Source organism: Nelumbo nucifera, chromosome 7, assembly GCF_055504915.1.
Source record: "Nelumbo nucifera cultivar China Antique chromosome 7, China Antique-T2T, whole genome shotgun sequence".
Lineage (NCBI taxonomy): Eukaryota > Viridiplantae > Streptophyta > Magnoliopsida > Proteales > Nelumbonaceae > Nelumbo > Nelumbo nucifera.
In genome coordinates this window covers 34716939-34734931 of record NC_142655.1, presented here as the reverse complement: position 1 = coordinate 34734931, position 17993 = coordinate 34716939, and the positions used below count along the sequence as shown (strand labels likewise).

The 17993-nt window shown below is 37.5% G+C and overlaps 1 protein-coding gene and 1 long non-coding RNA gene across 4 annotated transcripts in view; one reads left to right on the top strand and one right to left on the bottom strand.

Moving 5' to 3' along the window:
• Positions 1-17323, bottom strand: part of LOC104598323 (uncharacterized) — a 59894-nt gene extending 42571 nt beyond the window's left edge. Inside the window, exon 1 of the long non-coding RNA XR_735358.3 lies at positions 16152-17323. This is a non-coding gene — a long non-coding RNA (uncharacterized LOC104598323). The remainder of the gene's footprint in view (positions 1-16151) is intronic.
• The window catches only part of LOC104598324 (FAD/NAD(P)-binding oxidoreductase family protein), a 59954-nt gene extending 42221 nt beyond the window's left edge, over positions 1-17733 (top strand). The window contains exons 7-10 of one of the 3 annotated variants that reach the window (XR_016078669.1): positions 4860-4948; positions 5077-5250; positions 13795-13852; positions 17330-17472. Coding sequence is in view for 2 of the 3 variants with exons in the window: in XM_010260344.3 (XP_010258646.1) it covers positions 4860-4948; positions 5077-5250; positions 17330-17501 (435 nt within the window). In the remaining variant the exon portion in view is untranslated. Of the gene's footprint in view, positions 1-4859; positions 4949-5076; positions 5251-6489; positions 6569-13794; positions 13853-17329 lie in introns of all 3 variants that reach the window. The other 2 variants (XM_010260346.3, XM_010260344.3) reach the window with 2 other exon arrangements.
• Positions 17734-17993: the final 260 nt, after the last annotated feature.

The following is a 17993-nucleotide window of genomic DNA, read 5'->3' as shown; positions in this document are numbered from 1 at the left end:
TCTTCTTAAGAGTGTCTATCTCACTAATATCACTTCCCGTCACCACAATGTCATCCATGTAGACAGCAAGTAAGGTCAAGGAGGAGTTTGTCTTCTTAAAGAAGAGAGTGTGATCTGATTGAGTGTGCATGTAACCAAACTTTTCCAAGGCCAGTCTAAACCTATCAAACCAAGCTCTCAGAGATTGTTTCAGCCCATATAAAGCCTTCTTTAGTCAACAAACTTTCTTTCTTGCTTCTGTACTATAAAAGTTGGGGGGTAACTCCATGTACACCTCCTCTTGCAAATCTCCGTTTAGAAAAGCATTTTTGATGTCCATCTAAAATAGTGGCCAAGAGAAATTTGCAGCCATAGATAGTAAGACTCTGATAGTGTTCATCTTGGCAATTGGTGCAAATGTTTCCATATAGTCTATGCCATAAGTTTGTGTGAAGCCCTTTGCAACCAATCTGACCTTATATCTCTCTATAGAACCATCATCATTATATTTCACTGTAAAAACACCCATCTGCATCCAACAGGTTTCTTCCTCTCAAACTGGTCAACTAGTTCCCATGTATTGCTTTCAACAAGTTCATCCATCTCTACTTTCATCGCTTCCTTCCATTCAGGTATCAAAAGAGCTCATTGCACTGTTCTAGGTATAGGAATGGTAGCAATAGATGCCAGGAATGATCTGCAGGATTCTGAGAGACGATCATAAGAGAGAAACTGGAAGATACAATGAGCAATAGATGAAGTACAATGGCGATTCCTTTTACGAATTGCAATTGGGAGATCAAGGTCATCTGAAGGAGGAGGCTGAGGCTCAACAGTGTTAGGCAAAGTATCTGCAATAGTGGGCTCAACAGTGGGTGTAATGCTTGCATCTGAACCTGTAGGAGGTGTTGGGATTGGCCTGGACTGCTAAGAATGAGAATCAACTTGCCTCCACCACTGTCTGTGATACACTCTCAACTCCTTACACTTCTGGCAACCCTCTTCACAGCACTCCCCCTCAATAACTAGGAGAGGTAATGAAACTTCTAGGGCTGAAATCTCTTCCTCACGACTCTCCCCCTGAGGAGAAGCCCTATGATAGTAGGGCATATCCTCAAAAAAGGTGACATCCATGGACACAAAATGCCTTTTTGAAACAGGCTCATAACAGCAATACCCCTTTTTATTTTGTGCATACCCAAGGAAAATACATTTAGCAGCTTTGGGATCAAATTTGGAGCGATAAGGTCCAAGGATTTGAATAAAACAAGTACACCCAAAGGTTTTAAGGGGAATAGTGAACAAGTCCTACAAAAGGTTGAATGGTGTTTTCATGTCTAAAACCCGTGAAGGAATTTGATTAATAAGGTAAACAATAGTACAAATTGCATCTCCCCAGAAGCGTATGGGAACATTAGAATTGAGCATAATTCTTCTTGCTACTTCTAGAATATGTCTGTTTTTTTCTCTCAACAACCCCATTCTACTGAGGTGTACAGGGACAAGTGCTCTGATGAATAACTTCATGATTTAGGAGATATGATGCCAAGGGTTTTGCAAAGTACTCCTTGGCATTATCAGATCTGAGAGTTTTGATCTTGATTTCAAATTGGGTCATTACCATTTGATGGAAAGCTTGGGTCAGAGAAGGGACCTCATCTCGAGAGTGCATAAGGTAAACCCACGAGAAACGGGTATAATCATCAACAAATACTAAGAAGTATCTATACCCCCCCCCCTATAGCAAGAATATGATATGGCCCCCAAACATCGGTATGCACAATTTCAAAGGGAAGATTGCTTCTTTTATTTCTCAAAGAATAAGTTGATCTACAATATTTTGCAAGTTCACAGCTTTCACACCTCAAACTAGACACTTGGACTGACTCAAACAAACTTGGAAGCAGACTCTTCAAAGACCCAAAAGACAAATGACCTAATTTGTTATGCCAAAGCATAATCTGACCAAAAAACTGAGAAACAAACAATCTCCCAACTTCACTCTCCTTCCCCTGTGGATGCTCAAGCAGGTAGACTCCATTCATCTCACGGCCAATCCCAATCACCTTCCTCATTTCTAGATCCTGAAAAACACAACGATCAGGAAAAAAAGGTTACTGAACAGTTTTGATTCTTAGTAATACTACTAACTAAAAGCAAGTTAGCACTGAGCTTAGGAACATACAAAACTGAGGACAGGGAGATGGCATCAAACAATCTGATGTCTCCCTTGCCGGAAATAGGTATAAGAGAGCCATCAACAATAGATACTTTGTCTCTGCCAGAGGACAAACAATAGGTAGTAAACAAGGTGGATAAACTAGTTATATGGTCAGAGGCACCTGAATTTATTACCCAGAAGGGTCTAGTGTTACTTGGGGCTGAAGTATGATATGTTGTATCTCTTGTACCTGAGGAAGCAAAAGCTGAAGTAGGATGGCAGGAGTAGCAGTTGAAGACTGAGATGATGACCCAGAAATACCAGCCTCATTCTCTAATTGTGTCAAGGCAGCCCAAACAAAAGCTAAGGCATCTAGAGATGTGGTTCTTGTATTGGAAGACAATGCATTGTTAGTGTTGACTGTCACATTAGCATTTCCCTTCTTATTTTTGAGTCTAGCTGGAACAAGATGAGGGTGCAACTTCCAACAAGTGTCCCTAGTATGTTTCGGCCTTTTACAATGATCACAAAACATCTCCTTTTTATCTTCTTTCTTTATTTCCTTTTCCTAATCTCTCCCAAATTTCTGTTTTGTTGCTGCTAGGGCTGATTCCATGGGCTGAAACTGTAACATCGCCTTTCTCCTACTCTCTTCACTATGTACTAGTGAATAGGCTTGAGACAATGTTACACTATCCCCGGTAAGAAGTTGCTGTCTTACTATGTCAAATTCTGAATTCAGACCTGCTAAGAACTCAAAAACTCTGTTTGTTTCAATCAGCTTTCTATAGGTAGTTGCATCTCTCTGACTCTCCCATTCAATGGTTTCCAAATGGTCAATTTCATGCCACAGAGATCTCAAAGTGGCAAAGTAAACAAAGACTGGCTTCTCCCCCTGCTTGAGATTATTCACTTCACACTTCAGTTCATAAGCCCTAGCAACATTAAGGGGTTGGGAGTAGGTCTCTTTCATATTATCCCAGATTTTCTTGGCCGTTTTTGCCCATAAATAATTCCGGATAATATGGGGCTGCATTGAATTGCACAGCCATGTCATCACCAAATAGTTCTCTTGAACCCATTTGGCATGTGATGTGTCTTCTATGGCTGGTTTCTTTGTATCCCCAGTCATGTAGCCTAATTTACCTCTACCTCCAATAGCCATCATGGCTGATTGTGCCCACTCCAAGTAATTTGTTCCATCGAACCTAATAGTTGTAATCTGAAAAGAACTTTCAGTCATGCTTCCAGCTCTCAAAAAACCTTCCCATTGAGTCTTAAATTCACTTCCAACCTTCCCCATTTTAAAGATGTTAACAGTCGCTACTTTGATCAAAGGAGGGCTTGAACTCCTTTTACACAAAAGAAACTTCCTTTTATGCAAAAGGACTGCTGAATCAGAAAACCACAGCTGACTGTGACTACTTTTATGCTGAATCAGAAAATCAGTCACTACCTTTAAACACTCACAGCTGAGAAATACCACCAAGAAACACTCCTCAGTCAAGAAGAGTCACCCAGGAACCAAAAACAGATTACTGCCCAAGAACCAACCACAGTCACAGAAAAAATCTGGGAGCAAGAACTGACCGTGGAGTTTCAAAAAACTCAGAGAAAATAACTGAAATAACAGAAATCTGTCAAAAACCCTAAAGAAATAAGCAAGGGAGACAGAATTCTATTAACCACTGCTTCCAGGAAGGCTAAAAACTGCTCCTTTTAAAGGCCGATCTCAATATAGATGGGTTCTTTTTCAGAAAGAGTTTGATCGCCACCTTCAATCTTCAGTTTAAGCCCTAATCTTTGACTTACCTAACTTCTCTGATCCTTCCTGGTCACTGGGCACTCTCCAAAGGTCATGTAATCCCTTGGGCACAATTCAAGACTCCAGTGATCCTCCAAGAATCAGGCGATGATGCACAGCTTCAGATTCAGTAAGTTCTCATGCTGCCGACTGGATTAGGCTCACATGAGAGCCCTAAACTGTCCTAGGTTTGGCTCTGATACCAACTTGAAAAGATTAAACCAGGAAATAGATGTTTGCTGGTTCAATTCAGTAGAAAAAAGAAGAGAGAAAAAGGTCACGAATAGAAGAAGAAAGAGAAGAGGAGAAGAGAAGAAGAAAAGAGAAGAAAAGGGTTCGGCAGAATTAATTCTCTAGCCACCCATTACATCTTATTTATATTGTGATCTATTACAAGACTAGAGTTACCTTAATACCCTTACTTAAAAATAAAAGAAAACAAACAAGGCCCAACCGATCCAACTACTCTAACTGAAAAATAAATAAATAAACAGAAAATAGTGTGGGGCTGGAACCCCACACACACTAATGGTCTATCAGCTATCTCTACATATCTATCTATCTATCTATCTATCTATCTATCTATCTATATATATAGTCCACCCTTGCAAACTCCCAGTTGTGGATAGTCTGGACTAACATTGGGTAATGGCCTTTTTCGTAGTCAACCTTCTTAAATTCTTCTCCCTATATTTTCTCCATTTCTATCATAATAGTGATCTGAGTTCTCATTTCTGTAGCTAATTGATTTATCTTGTCAAATATCTATCTTGTTTCTCTCTTAATACATAATTTCCATGAAGGATTCTACACTTGATGTCTCCATTGTCTACTCAGCTTGTTATAAACAGGCTCTGTTTTTTCATCGTCTCTTTCCTTTTCTTCCTTTCACTGAGTTACTTCTTAATGGTTTAGATACCTGTTAAAGGCATCTCATTCAGGAATTCTGAAGTTTTAAGCTGGGCCTTTTGTGATAGTAGCAAGCCAGGGCGTTCTGCCACTAGGTATATGAAAAATGACATCCATTAAATGTCAGGTGTTTTTCCTCTCTTTTTATGATTATTTTAATGCTGGGTAAGGTTTTAGTTTAAGCTCCGCTTTTTTTAAGAGAATTTGCTTCATGGCTGTGCAGTGAGTGTTGGGTATTGCATTCAACAGCAGCTTATGCAAAGGCTGTCATTAGAGAAACTGGTCTTCAGAAACCTTCAAATGAAGCATTGACTAAAGTGGTTGAAGAATTATTTGAGGAATTTCAAAACACAGGACTTGATATTCCTCAACCATTCTTCATGAAAGCTCATAGGTGGTCAGTATCCTGAATGGCTTTCCCTTCTATCTACTAGTCTATGTAACTTAAAAATGTCTTCAGTAGTTGAAAGGGCATAGTAAATTCTCAAAGTATTATTTCTCTGAAACATATTATATAAATTTAGGCATACGTCACTGTCATCACATATACACATGCATATAAGTATGTAGATACATGCATACATACATGAACAGCATTTAACTTGGTTAAAAGGCATCTACAATTTTGATGGAGAACGTGCATCTTAAACTTCAATGAGGTGAAAATAGGGAGATTTTTACGTCAGTAGTTAAAAGGGCATAGTAAATTCTCAAAGTATTATTTCTCTGAAACATATTCTATAAATTTAGGCATACATCACATATACGCATGCATATAAATATGTAGATACATGCATACATACATGAACAGCATTTAAGTTGGTTAAAAGACATCTACAATTTTGATGAAGAACGTGCATCTTAAACCTCAATGAGGTGAAAATAGGGAGATTGTGACAACTTGGTTCTAACTATTTACCTAACCTCCTCCAACTTAGGAGGATAAGTTAACATTGGTTATTTATTTCTTCACCTCTTAAAGCACATCCTTTGCTAAGTTCATTTTTTAATACACCCTAGATTGGTTATTTATCATTTTATCATATCATCAAATGAAGGAGATATCTTTAATGTCATTTTTAAGTAAAAAACATATATCCTAGAGTAGTTCCCTAGGTTCCATAATCATATTCCTTAATAATTATCCATAATTTTCATAAGAGAAGTATAAACTTCATGTTAAAGTATAGAAAATCAACATATTCACAAGAAAAAGAAGAAAGAGAAAAAAAATCAGAAAATATGGGGGCTGAATCCCTATTTTGTTATAGGAAAAGAAGAAAAAAAAAAGTGGTTTTAAAGTCTTTGAGGGTTGAATACAGCAATTACCAATGTTTGTGTTGATTAAACCCTAAAAAATAAGAAAATAATAAAAAGAAATTGGTATATAAAGAAACAAAATGAATATTTTAGTTTAATAATGTCTATTTTATAATCATAATCTCAAAAAATTAAGAATATAAAAGTGCTTCAAAGTGATGCCCGCCTAGGTGTCGCCTTGACAACCATACTATGTGCTCGTACCAAAGTGCTTCAAGCTCATAGCTATTCAAGCATATTTAAATTTTGATGTTTTTATTTATCTCCTAGATAGTGTGAATTTGTGATGCTAAACATCTTGCATTCCTAATCCTAGGAGATTGGCCCTCCACCCATGTGATAGCCCTTTGAAGCATGCCCAAACAAGTCCATGCATGCCTTCTATATTTAAAGAGGTTGGTTTGTGATTTTAGTTATAATTCATTTTATTTTAGGATTAGGGATCAGGTATTAGTTGTGAACTTGTGTTGTTGCTAAATAGCCAAAATTATGAGAATGTCCCTATTGTCCAAAAATACAAAAATACATAGAAATTCAGAAAATTCCAAATTTTGACTCTTCAGCTCCTATATCACTCTCCTTGGTGTTGTTTGGTCTTTCCTTCTCTGTGTAGTCAATTCTTGTGGCAGCTATATATGCCTATAATAACTTTGAGGGCTTAGTTAAATTGTTAATAGAGAGAAGGTTTGTGCTGAGCTTAGGGACATGAAGAACAGAGGATGGGGTTAGGGAATTAGTGGCTCTAGTGTCTCCCTTTCTAGAGGTGGTAGCAAGAGAACCATTTACTAGGGATATTTTGTCATGGCCAGGGAGGAGTTGATAGATATTAAATAGGTTAGAAATATTGGTCATGTGGCTAGAAGCATTAGAACTAGGGGTGCAACTTGGGCGGGCCTAGCCTAAGCCTGAACCGACCTAGCTCGAAATTTTACATGGGGTTGGACTTGGATTTTCGGTCCTCGGGTTGGGATCGGGCCCAAGAAATTTGACTTTTTATTTTTCGGGCCAGGCCCGGGCCTAGCCTTTACGTAGCCTGAACCCGGCCCAACTATACACATTCATACATTCATATGTATATATGTAAATTTTGCATACATATATATATATATATATATATATTTGTATGTATATACATTTGTATACATATATACCTATATACATATATATTTGCATACATATATGTATACATATTTACATATATAATTTTAGAGAGGGTTCATTGACCAACTCGAGCCCGGCCTGGGCCCAAGCCCAACTCGAGTGCATCAAATTACAGTGCGGGCTGGGTTCAAGCTGGGAAGATCGGGCTTGACCTCGGGTTTGGTCCGGGCTCGGGCCTTATGCCCAAATTTTAGGGTCGGGGCTGGGTTGACCATAAACCTAGCCCAGCCCTTCCGATGTGCACCCCTAATTAGAACTAACCAATAATCCAATGGATATCATGGTTACCTAAGACTGTTGCATGATTGAAAAAGGCACAAATACCTAAGTGAGCAAGAGTTGTAGTGTAGAGGATGAATTGCTTGAAGAACTGGGTATCATTGTACTCTCCAATTGATTTAGAAGTTGGCTATGATTTTCCAGCTTTGCTTGCTGCTAACTGTTCTAGAGTTGATTTCTCTTCATTAGGTACCTTGTCATCTTTTGGTACTATAGCCACATTGCATTTCAATTCCCATTCTTATTGTTTCTAAATCTTGCAAGCATGAGATGTGGATTTAATTTCCAACAAGTCTCCTTAGTAGGCTTTGGTTTCTTGTAAAAATCACATACAACCTCCTTACCCTCACTACTGTTAGACTTCACATCCGCATGTGCATAAAGATCTGTAGATGCTCCCTGAAGATGTACCTGTCTCCTACTCTCCACTGCTCACTAATGAATAGGCTTAAGATAGAGTCACATCATCTCTAGCTAATATGTTCTAACCAATTGTATCTTTGGGCACCGGCACACCTGTTTACAAGTGTTTTAATAAACTCCTTTTTATATGAAATAATATATATATATATATATATTTCTTGCCATAAGGATTTCAAATAGAGAAGTATACTGCCAGAGAGTTCTCCCCTTGCCTTAAAATTATTTTCATTCTTCAACCTGTATGCCTTGGCAACATACATCTTCTGGGAATATGTTTCGCCCACATTATCCAACACCTCCTTTGCTATATTCATCCACAAATAGTGCTTACTAATATTTAGTAATAGGGAGTTACCCAGCCAATCACCATGCAATTTTCCTGCATCCACTTCTCATAAGTGGGATATTCCTTTTTTTTTTTGGGTTTCTTGGTATTGCTTGTAAGACAACACAACATCCCTATACTGCATACATGAGGCCATTCCAGATAATTTGTCCCATCTAGCTTTAATAAATGTTTTGAAAATCATAATCATAGAGAAAGTTGAATCGAATTGAATAATTATCGTAAATCGTAAGATTATTTCTATTTTTTACAAACTTGTCAAAAAATTAAATATAGATATATATATTCTTTTTGGTTAATAAAATATAGATATACTAACAGGCTAAATATATATAGGAAAGTGACTTTACCCTATTTTAATTTATATCTACCATATATGTACCTAAAACAATAGAATTTTCCACACTTACAATAGAAGACTAAGATGATTATAATCAAGTTTGATTTGAAAGTCAATCAAATCCACTACAATGGCTCTTTAACCTACATATGATGGAAAATAAACTCAATTTCTAGTCTTAAATAATGTAAATAAATCATTTTCTAGTAAGGGTTTTAAAAAAAGTGTCCCTTGGCAAAATTAAATATAAAAAAAAAATAATAAAGTAGTGAAATAATTCTTAATTGAATTTATTTGAATCGTAGTGAATTGTAGAAATTGTATAAATCATATGATTTATGAATCAAATCATAGGATTCAAACAAAAATTGTAAGATTTTTGCTAAAAAGGATTTAAACATAAGATTTGAATCGAAACCCTTAGGATTCATGATTCAAATTGTGAATCATAAGATTTGGACAACTTATCCAGAGACCCTGTTGGACCAACACTAGATCTATAAACTGCTTCAAATCAACTCTAGCTTGCTCCATTACCTCAACAACTCAGTTCACTGAAAACAAGAAAACAAGTATAACAACCCAAAACAACTGACCTACAGTTAGTGTAAGACCTAATACTAGGGTTTCACCAACCTTGTAACATGGGAGAAAGAGAGAAATAGCAAATTAGCAACTGCTCTTGCCTGGCTTCTTTGATACCTCTCGAACAGCAACCACCCCCTATAACAGTTGAGCAGCTTCTCTAGAGATCAAAGCACCCTATAATTATGTTTGGGTGCAGATAATGTTTGTATTGCAGATAGGTCACTATCTCCTTTTTATGTGAAAGGATACATTAGAGTTAACTGATAGGTTGAAATTACCATTTGTTTTACATGTTCTTAGGCTACATAGATTAGCTTTTTGTTAATAGTTTCATAAAGGGTTTACATTGTTCAGTAACCTTTCTCTGTCTAATTATCATGTCTTCTGGGGTCTGATTTCAAAGAGGAAGATTATAAGTGGCAGTGAGGTGGATGAGATTTATCTTGATATTTTGTCACTAGATGTCTTGTTTCCTCAAAGTTTTCATCCTGATCTTGTTTCTTTTGAGTTAGTAGGTCATATATGATATGGCATATTTGATTGGATCATTTATTTTTTATTCCTTTGAAGCCATTATTTTCAAAGTTATTTAAGTTGGTTTACAATACAAAGGCTATAGATTACAATAATATTGTACAAAAGGGACTATAATAAACTATACATCAGTCTTGGAGTCTCCAAACTCCCCCTCAAACTAATGCATAAGCATAAGCATCAGTTTTCCCATAAGATAGAGATGTTGATCCCTAGTCATGGTGTTGGTGAAGATATTAGTGATTTGCATGTTCAAGGCGACATGAGGAAGAGAAATTGAGCCTACAGTGAAAAGATCTTGAATGAAATGATAGTCCATCTCAATATGTTTAGTCCTCTCGTGGAAGACAGGATTTGAGGCAATTGCAATGGCACTCGTATTGTCGGCATAGAGAGGAACAGGAATGGGAAACTAAGTAGAAAGGTCCATAAAGAGAGACCATAACCAAACAATCTCATTGCAAATGGAAGGCATTGCCCTATACTCTGCTGCAGTGGAAGATTTGGATACTGTTAATTGCTTCCAGGAGATGAGAGAATCACCCATAAAAATACACCATCTGTAAGTGGATCTACGGGTGTCAGGGCAACTAGCCCAATTAGCATCAATATATGCTCTCAACTAAATGGGAGAAGAGGAGAAAAATAATCCCTGAGAAACTGTGCTTTTGACATAATGAATGATGCGATGGACAATAGTCATATGAAGCTGGCAAGGAGTAGAAACAAACTAACTGACAACGTAAACAACATATGAAATATCAGTTCGAGTCATAGTGAGATAGATGAAGGATCCCACAAGCTAGGGATACAAGGTAGCATCTGGAAGTAAAGAACCAGTAAATTTAGATAACTTAACATTCAACTCTAAGGGTGTATCAACATATTTCCCATTGATGATGCTAGCAAGTGAATCAAGATCAGAAGCATATTTTTGCTAACACACAAAATATCCTTGAACATTGTGATGAACTCCTAATCCCAAGAAATAGGTGAGAGGTCCAAGATTTTTCATGTGGAAGGAATTATGAAGTAAGGACTTGAACTCATGAATGCCTTTATCATCATTCCTAGTTAGCAACATATCATCAACATACAACAGAAGAATGGTAATACCCTGAGGCCATTGTCTAACAAACAGGGAATGATTAGAAGAACTCTAGCTATATCCTAACGCAACTACAACATCCCAAAAGTGCTAAAATCAAGCTCGGGGAGCCTATTTCGAACCATGTAAAGATTTCTTCAGGCGACACACTAAGGAAGGATCACTACAATAACTAGGAGGAGGCTTTATATAAATGATCTCCTTCAGTTGATCATGAAGGAAGGCATTCTTAACATCTAGCTAGTAAATGGTCCAAGATTGGATGGCAGATCATGCTAAGAGAACACGAATTGTGGTGATCTTAGCAACTGGAGCAAAGGTTTCTTCGTGATCAATGCTATACTCCTGACTATAGCTCTAGGAAACTATGCGAGCCTTATATTAACCAAGGGATTTGTCAAATTTTAGCTTGATGGTGTAAACTTAATGGCTCCCAACGATGGAAGCACTTAAGGGAGCAGGTACAAGATCCCAAGTGTCATTCTCATGAAGAGCCTTAATCTTAATATCCATGGCTTCTCTCCAATGAGGACTCGTAATGGCTTGCTGGTAAGATCGAAGGATATCAGTGGAGGATAAAATAGCAAAATAGGAACTATGGCTTGGAAAGAAACCATAGTGGCCAAGAGGTCGAGAAATACAAGTAGAATGGAATAGAAGAACTAGTAGGTGAAATAGAGGTATTTGAGGAAGGTATATCATTTCTAGGAGATGAGGAAGAACATCCTCTAAATCAAAATTCTATGATCATAACACAAAAAGCCTTTACAGTCAAGATTGTATCCCACAAAGGCACACATAGCAAACTGAGCAATTAGTTTAGTACATTCATGAGAATGATTAAATATACAATTGAATTGGCTGCCTTTTCCCAAAAGGACATGGTCATTCTTGCGTTCTGTTATACCATTCTGTTGAGTAGTGTTTGGATAGCTATGTTGAGACTGAATGCCATAACTCCTCAAATAAGCGTAAAAGTCTCCATCTGTATATTCTCCCCCTAAGTCTAAGCAAAGAATACAAATATTAGCCTTGAACTAGACTTGTACTATAGCATAAAACAACTTGAATGTTGTGAAAACTTCTTATTTGTGCCGCAAGAAGCAAATTCACGTATACATGGTACAATCATCAATAAACAATACAGAGTATTTGTATCCTAACTATGAGGCAATGATAGCGGATCAAACATCACTATGTATAATCTCAAAAGGTGAAGTAGCATGCTTAGATTTGTGAAACATAGGTAAAAATATGACTTGTGTTAAGGCAATTGTACTTGAAACATCAAAAGTATGAACAAGAGGAATCTTGTTCATGATTAAACTCGAACTAGACAAGTCTTCAAGTTTTCAAAACAAGGATGACCCAATCTTTATGCCATAAATCCCAGACTTTATTTCTTTGACTCAACAAAACTAGATTTAGAAGAATTAAGATAAGCCAAGGATGTTGTTAGTGTAGATTTCTCAAACTTCAATGCAAATAGATGGCCCAACCTATGCCCCTTCCCTTTCACCTTCTTAGTGTGCCGGTCCTGGATCAAACAACCATTATGAGAACAAGTGATAATATTTCCTTAATCAACAAGTTGGCCAACAAAAAATAAATTTGTAGTAAGATTGAGAACAAGAAAATTCATTGAAAGAGGGAAGGACATAGTGGGTGAAAGTTTCAGAAATATGTCATTACTACCAATGATGCTTAACTTTTTCACCAATAGTAGTCACTATGTGTTTATCATGAGTTTTAGTAAGGTGACTTGGGTGATTGGGATATGCTCCAGTCATATGGTTGGTGGAAATAGAACCAATAATCCAAACATGTGAGGGTGAAGAACAATCGGCAAAGGAATTACCATACAAGCCAATGGCAAAAAAAGTAGAGGGGATAGCAGATGTTAAATCTTTTCTTCATTGAAAGATATAAATGATTCACCTACGTAGTAGTCATGTTAGAAGTCTGGCCCTCAGTAACTTGATATGCACACGGTTGATTCTTCTTTTGAGCGCCCTTAGCGAATCGAACTATACAAATAGGAATAATGTGGCCATGTTGTTTATAGTAAGTGGACATATTTTTCTTCTTACAATGAAAAGCAATATGACCAAACCCTTTGCACTCAAAACATTGAATTTTTTAAAAGTCCTTAGTGGTTGGCTTCTTATTCCCATGTGCAACAAAAGCAGTATCAGACCTAGAATCCATCAATTTCCCTTCAATCCCCACTACAGTCAAAACTCAGGTCTCCTCTCTTAGGAGTTCCCCCATCACTGAATCCAAGAGTGGAAGGGTTCCCTGGCTTAGAATGTTAGACTTGATTATCTCATATTCAGGTTTAAGCCTCATGAGAAACCGAGTCACCTTTCATTTCTCAATGTGTTTTTGAAGATACTTAACACATTTAGGAGGATGGGAAGGGTCAATGTGTACTAGCTCATATTCAGCCCACAAATCCAGAAATCCAACATAATATTCCTGTATTTTCTTGTCTCCTTGACAATATTCAAAGATTTCAGAATCAATTTGATACTGCCTAGTCATGTTAGACTAGTAATAATTTGAAAACCTAGAAGAAAAGAGATTGAAGTGGGAGAAAAGACGAGAAGAAAAAAGTGGAAGAAGAGAGGGAGAAGAAGTATTGAAAAGGCACCAAAAGGATGGGTTGATGGCACCTTAGATTCTATTTATATTATTAAGGTGGCAGCCATACAATAAAAATAAAGGAAAAGACAAAAAAGTCCTATGCCAAGATATGTAATAGAATTACAACACTCCCCCTCAAGTTGGGTCATATATGTCAATCATGCTTCAATTTGTCACATAACTCATTGTGTTGCAGGTAGTGATGGCCTTTTTTGAGAACATCTGCAAGTTGTTCCTTGGAACTGATATAAGGAGTACAAACTTCACCCTTCTTTTCTCTTATAAAATGCTTATCAAATTCAATATCCTTAGTTCTATAATGAAGAACTAGGTTGGCAACAATATTTTTAGCCACCTTGTTGTCACAGTAAAGGGACATTGGGCTATCAGCAGAGAAACCCAATTCACCGATTAGACTTTTTACCCAAAGAACTTCAGCAACCCCATGAGCCATGGCTCTTTACTCGGTTTTAGCACTAGATCTAGCCACAACACTTTGTTTCTTGCTCCTCAAGGTGACTAAGTTTCCACCAACAAAGGTGAAATACCCATTGGTGGACTTCCTATCATCAACTGACCTTACATAATCAGCATCGGTATAAACTTCAACTTTCATATGATCATGCTTCTTGAACAATATACCAGTCCCTGTATATTTTTTTAGATATCTGAGAACCCTCTCTACAGCTTCCAGATGTGAAGTCCTAGGAGCATGCATAAACTCGGTGAGACTCCACTGCATAGGCAATACCAGACCGAGTCATTGACAAGTAGAAAAGCTTACCCTCTAACCTATGAAACTTCTTGATATCTTCCACAAGTTATCTAACACAATCGCCAAGTCTATGATTAGCACCAATAAGGGAATTTTCTGTCTTTGCACCTAGTTTGTCAATATCCTATAAGAGAGTACTTCCTTTGAGAAATGAAGATGTCCTTTTGTGAACAGGCCACCTCAATTCCAAGAAAGTACCATAGAGGTCCTAGATCCTTGACTTCAAATTGCATAGAAAGGGGTTCTTTCACCTTCTAATTTTCGGAACTCTAGTGTCCAGTGATCATTATATCATTCACATACACAATTAATACAATTTTCTCCTATTCCCTCTTGACAAAGAGTGTATAATCTGACACTACTTGAACTCTGTTGAAGGACCAAGTGAAATCCACTGAACCGAGCCCTTGGAGATTTTTCAACCCATATAGGGGTTTCTTCAACTTGTAGACCTTCCCTTCATTCTCTTCTGCTAGGAACCCAGGGGCTGAATCATATAAACTTCCTCTTCCAAGTCTCCATTTAGGAAAGCATTTTTAATATCAAGCTAATGGAGCTCAAAATCAAAGTTAGCAACTAATGATGGAAGAACCCAGATAGAGTTCATTTTGGCAACTAGAGAAAAAGTTTCTACATAATCAAAGTTAGCAGCTTATGTTTCATAGTAACACCCACTAGCGCTTTTCCTTCAAGAAGATCTACCAACTCCCATGTATTGTTTTTATGAAGAGCACTAATTTCTTCCTTCATTGCATTTGTCCATTCTGGTATAAAGAAAGCTTCTACAACACTTCTGGTAATGGACACATTATCAATGGTAGTCAAGAAGGCATGGAAGGAGGGAGATACATTTTTATAAGACAAAAAATGAGTAATAGGGTGTTTAGTTGTACATGACCTAACACCCTTTCTGTGACCAATTGGGATATCAAGATCATCAACACAATCATTAGTAGCAATAAAAACAATAGCCTCAAGAGGGATAGAAGGAAAGATGGATGTGCTGTTGGACATGCTCCCACACATTATTCTCCCCCTGAGGAGAGGTAGGAAAAAATGGCTTGCATTCAAAAAAGGACATATCCATGAACACAAAATACTTGTGGGAAGTGGGGTCAAAGCATTTGTAGCCTTTATGGGAGGATGGATAACTGAGGAAGACACAGGGAATAGCACTGACAACCAAACACACGCAAAGGGTTTTGATCCAAGAAACCAATTTTCCATGGTCAAGTTTCCATTGCTCAAAAGCCTTTGCTTCAGCTTCATCTGGCTTAGTAACTATACCATTCAAATAACCTTCCAGATCCTTTCCCTTAACAAAGAAATCAAAATGGAACTTCCACATCCTGTAGTTAGTTCTATCGAACTTCACAGGTATGACATCAACCTTATCAGCCATATAGGTTAACAGTTTCCAGTCTAGAACGATAACAAGAAACAGTCCAAGTCCAAAAATGAGCAAAGAGAAGCAGTTCTTCAAGTAAAACTGATTAGTAAGTCTCCTAAACTCCAGAATAAATATCCAACAACCAAAGGAAATATGATCTTAGAAGGTAATTATCCAAACAACTAGTTTTTAGAACTAACAGTCCAGATATGAAAGGTTGCAAGCCGGTAGAGCTAGAGAAGGGATCAAAACCCTTCCAAATTGAAGTAAATCTTCAAACCAATCATTGGAACATCTAAAGTAGGTCAGGGAGACACAAACTTTAGAATACAAGGCTGAACAGAACAGCTAATTGGAAGAAAACACAAAAAAAAAAAAAAAAACTCACCTGGTAAGCATCTTTTTCAGAGAAAACAGGTTATCTGGGGCAGATCAAAACAGCCCTCAAAATGGTCTTGAAAGTGTATTCGAATGGAGGTCTGAATCCCTTTGAATCACCCTTTCGAGTCCCAGGTCTTGAATCAACTCAGATGCTCTGGTACCATGATAACAAGAGAGTTCAAACAAGAAGGAAGACTAACAGTTTCAGGGTGTCGAATAGAATAGTCGACTCCCACCCCAAAGAGCCTCTATTAGATTAAAATAATATGTACAATTACAGAAATGCCCATAAAGGGATAAAAGATAAAAAGAACCAATACAAAGACTATAGGTTTCAATAATACCTGTACGAAAGGGACTAGGATAAAATTATACATTGTCTTAGAATCTCCACAGATAAGGATTGTAGAAATCAGTGTATTTAAAACCAATTTGGAAACAGAACTGCTTTTTCATTTGGGTGGCAAGTCGGTGGTTCAACCATCTGGGTCATAATAGGTCAACCTGTGGTGTCATAAATTCATTATCAATATCATCCAAGCCGATGTTCCTTTCTCTGATGATTTCCAAGGACCATTTACCCTCAATAATCCTTGCAAATCATCAGGAACCAAATTAAAGAGTTGTGATCCTGTGATATTACTCCCTCATCTTTCTCTGATATAAACCAGGAGATGGAGACGCATCAATCCTCTCCTTAGTCTTGCTTAACACCCCTCCCTTGGTCTCGCAATTCAAGTTTTTCCACATGTGAGGAGGCTGATCTGTCGCACTTTAATTGGTTGTAACATCTACACCAACCACTTGTAACGGATCTCCTGCTCATGTTTATCACAGCCACACGTGGAGAACATCTCATCCTGTGCATAGTATTATGCAGGGGGAGATGTTCCCAATTCACGGGGGGTGGTGTATTGTGGGTAGGTGTGGACAGGGTTCCCGTGGGCAGGAGATCCGGAGTCATCCACACTAGCCTTGAGAGTATGTTTGGTTTGAAGGAAAAGGTAGGGAAAGAAAGGGAAAGGTAGGGAATTGGGAAACCTATACAAGGTTTGTAAAGGTTTCCCTACCTTTCCCTACTTTTTCCTTCAAACCAAACAGACTAAATAATCACAAGAAAAAAAAATAAAATTTCCCTTGCTTTTTCAAATGTCAAATATATATCAATTCCTGACACATTTGCAGGGGTAGTGCATTTCCGGCTATGAAAGTTGCCGGAGAGGAGAAGTGTCTCTGGGATTGGAAGAAGAAGCTAGCCATCTGTGGGGATTTCTGTGTGAGTCCAAATGTCGAAGGTGCAGTACTAAGTGGCACAGAAGCAGCTAAAAAGCTTCTAGAGATCTTCAGCTGCTTGTGACTAGCATCAGTACTACTATGTTTCTGTAAGTATGGGTATGTTTTACCTTGGTCAGTCAGCATGATTTCTCATGAAGCTCAGACTAATGGCATGTCTGTACATGTAAATGTAGAAGTGTGTTTTTATGTTGAGAATGGTAGAAGTGCTACAGCTAATTTTCTTCTTGATCTCCTTTTTCAGTGTTGTAGATTCGGCCTAAAACCACAAAAAAAATGGTTTCAGTTTAAGATCATTTCATTGTGTTTGGTTACAAAGAAAACGAGAGAAGAAAACCAAATAAAAAGAGGAAAGGTGAAAAGAAAGAATGAAAGATGAATGATTTTCTTTAAAGCTGTGTTAGGTTTGATAGAGAACGAAAATTCCTTAAAGAACTTTTCCTCATCTTTCTGTTTCTCTTCTCACTTTCTATCAAACCAAACATAACCTTAGGTGGTTTTACTGCTTCTCACTCTCCACTATTTTCCTCTGCTTTCTCTACTTTGCGGAGAGAGG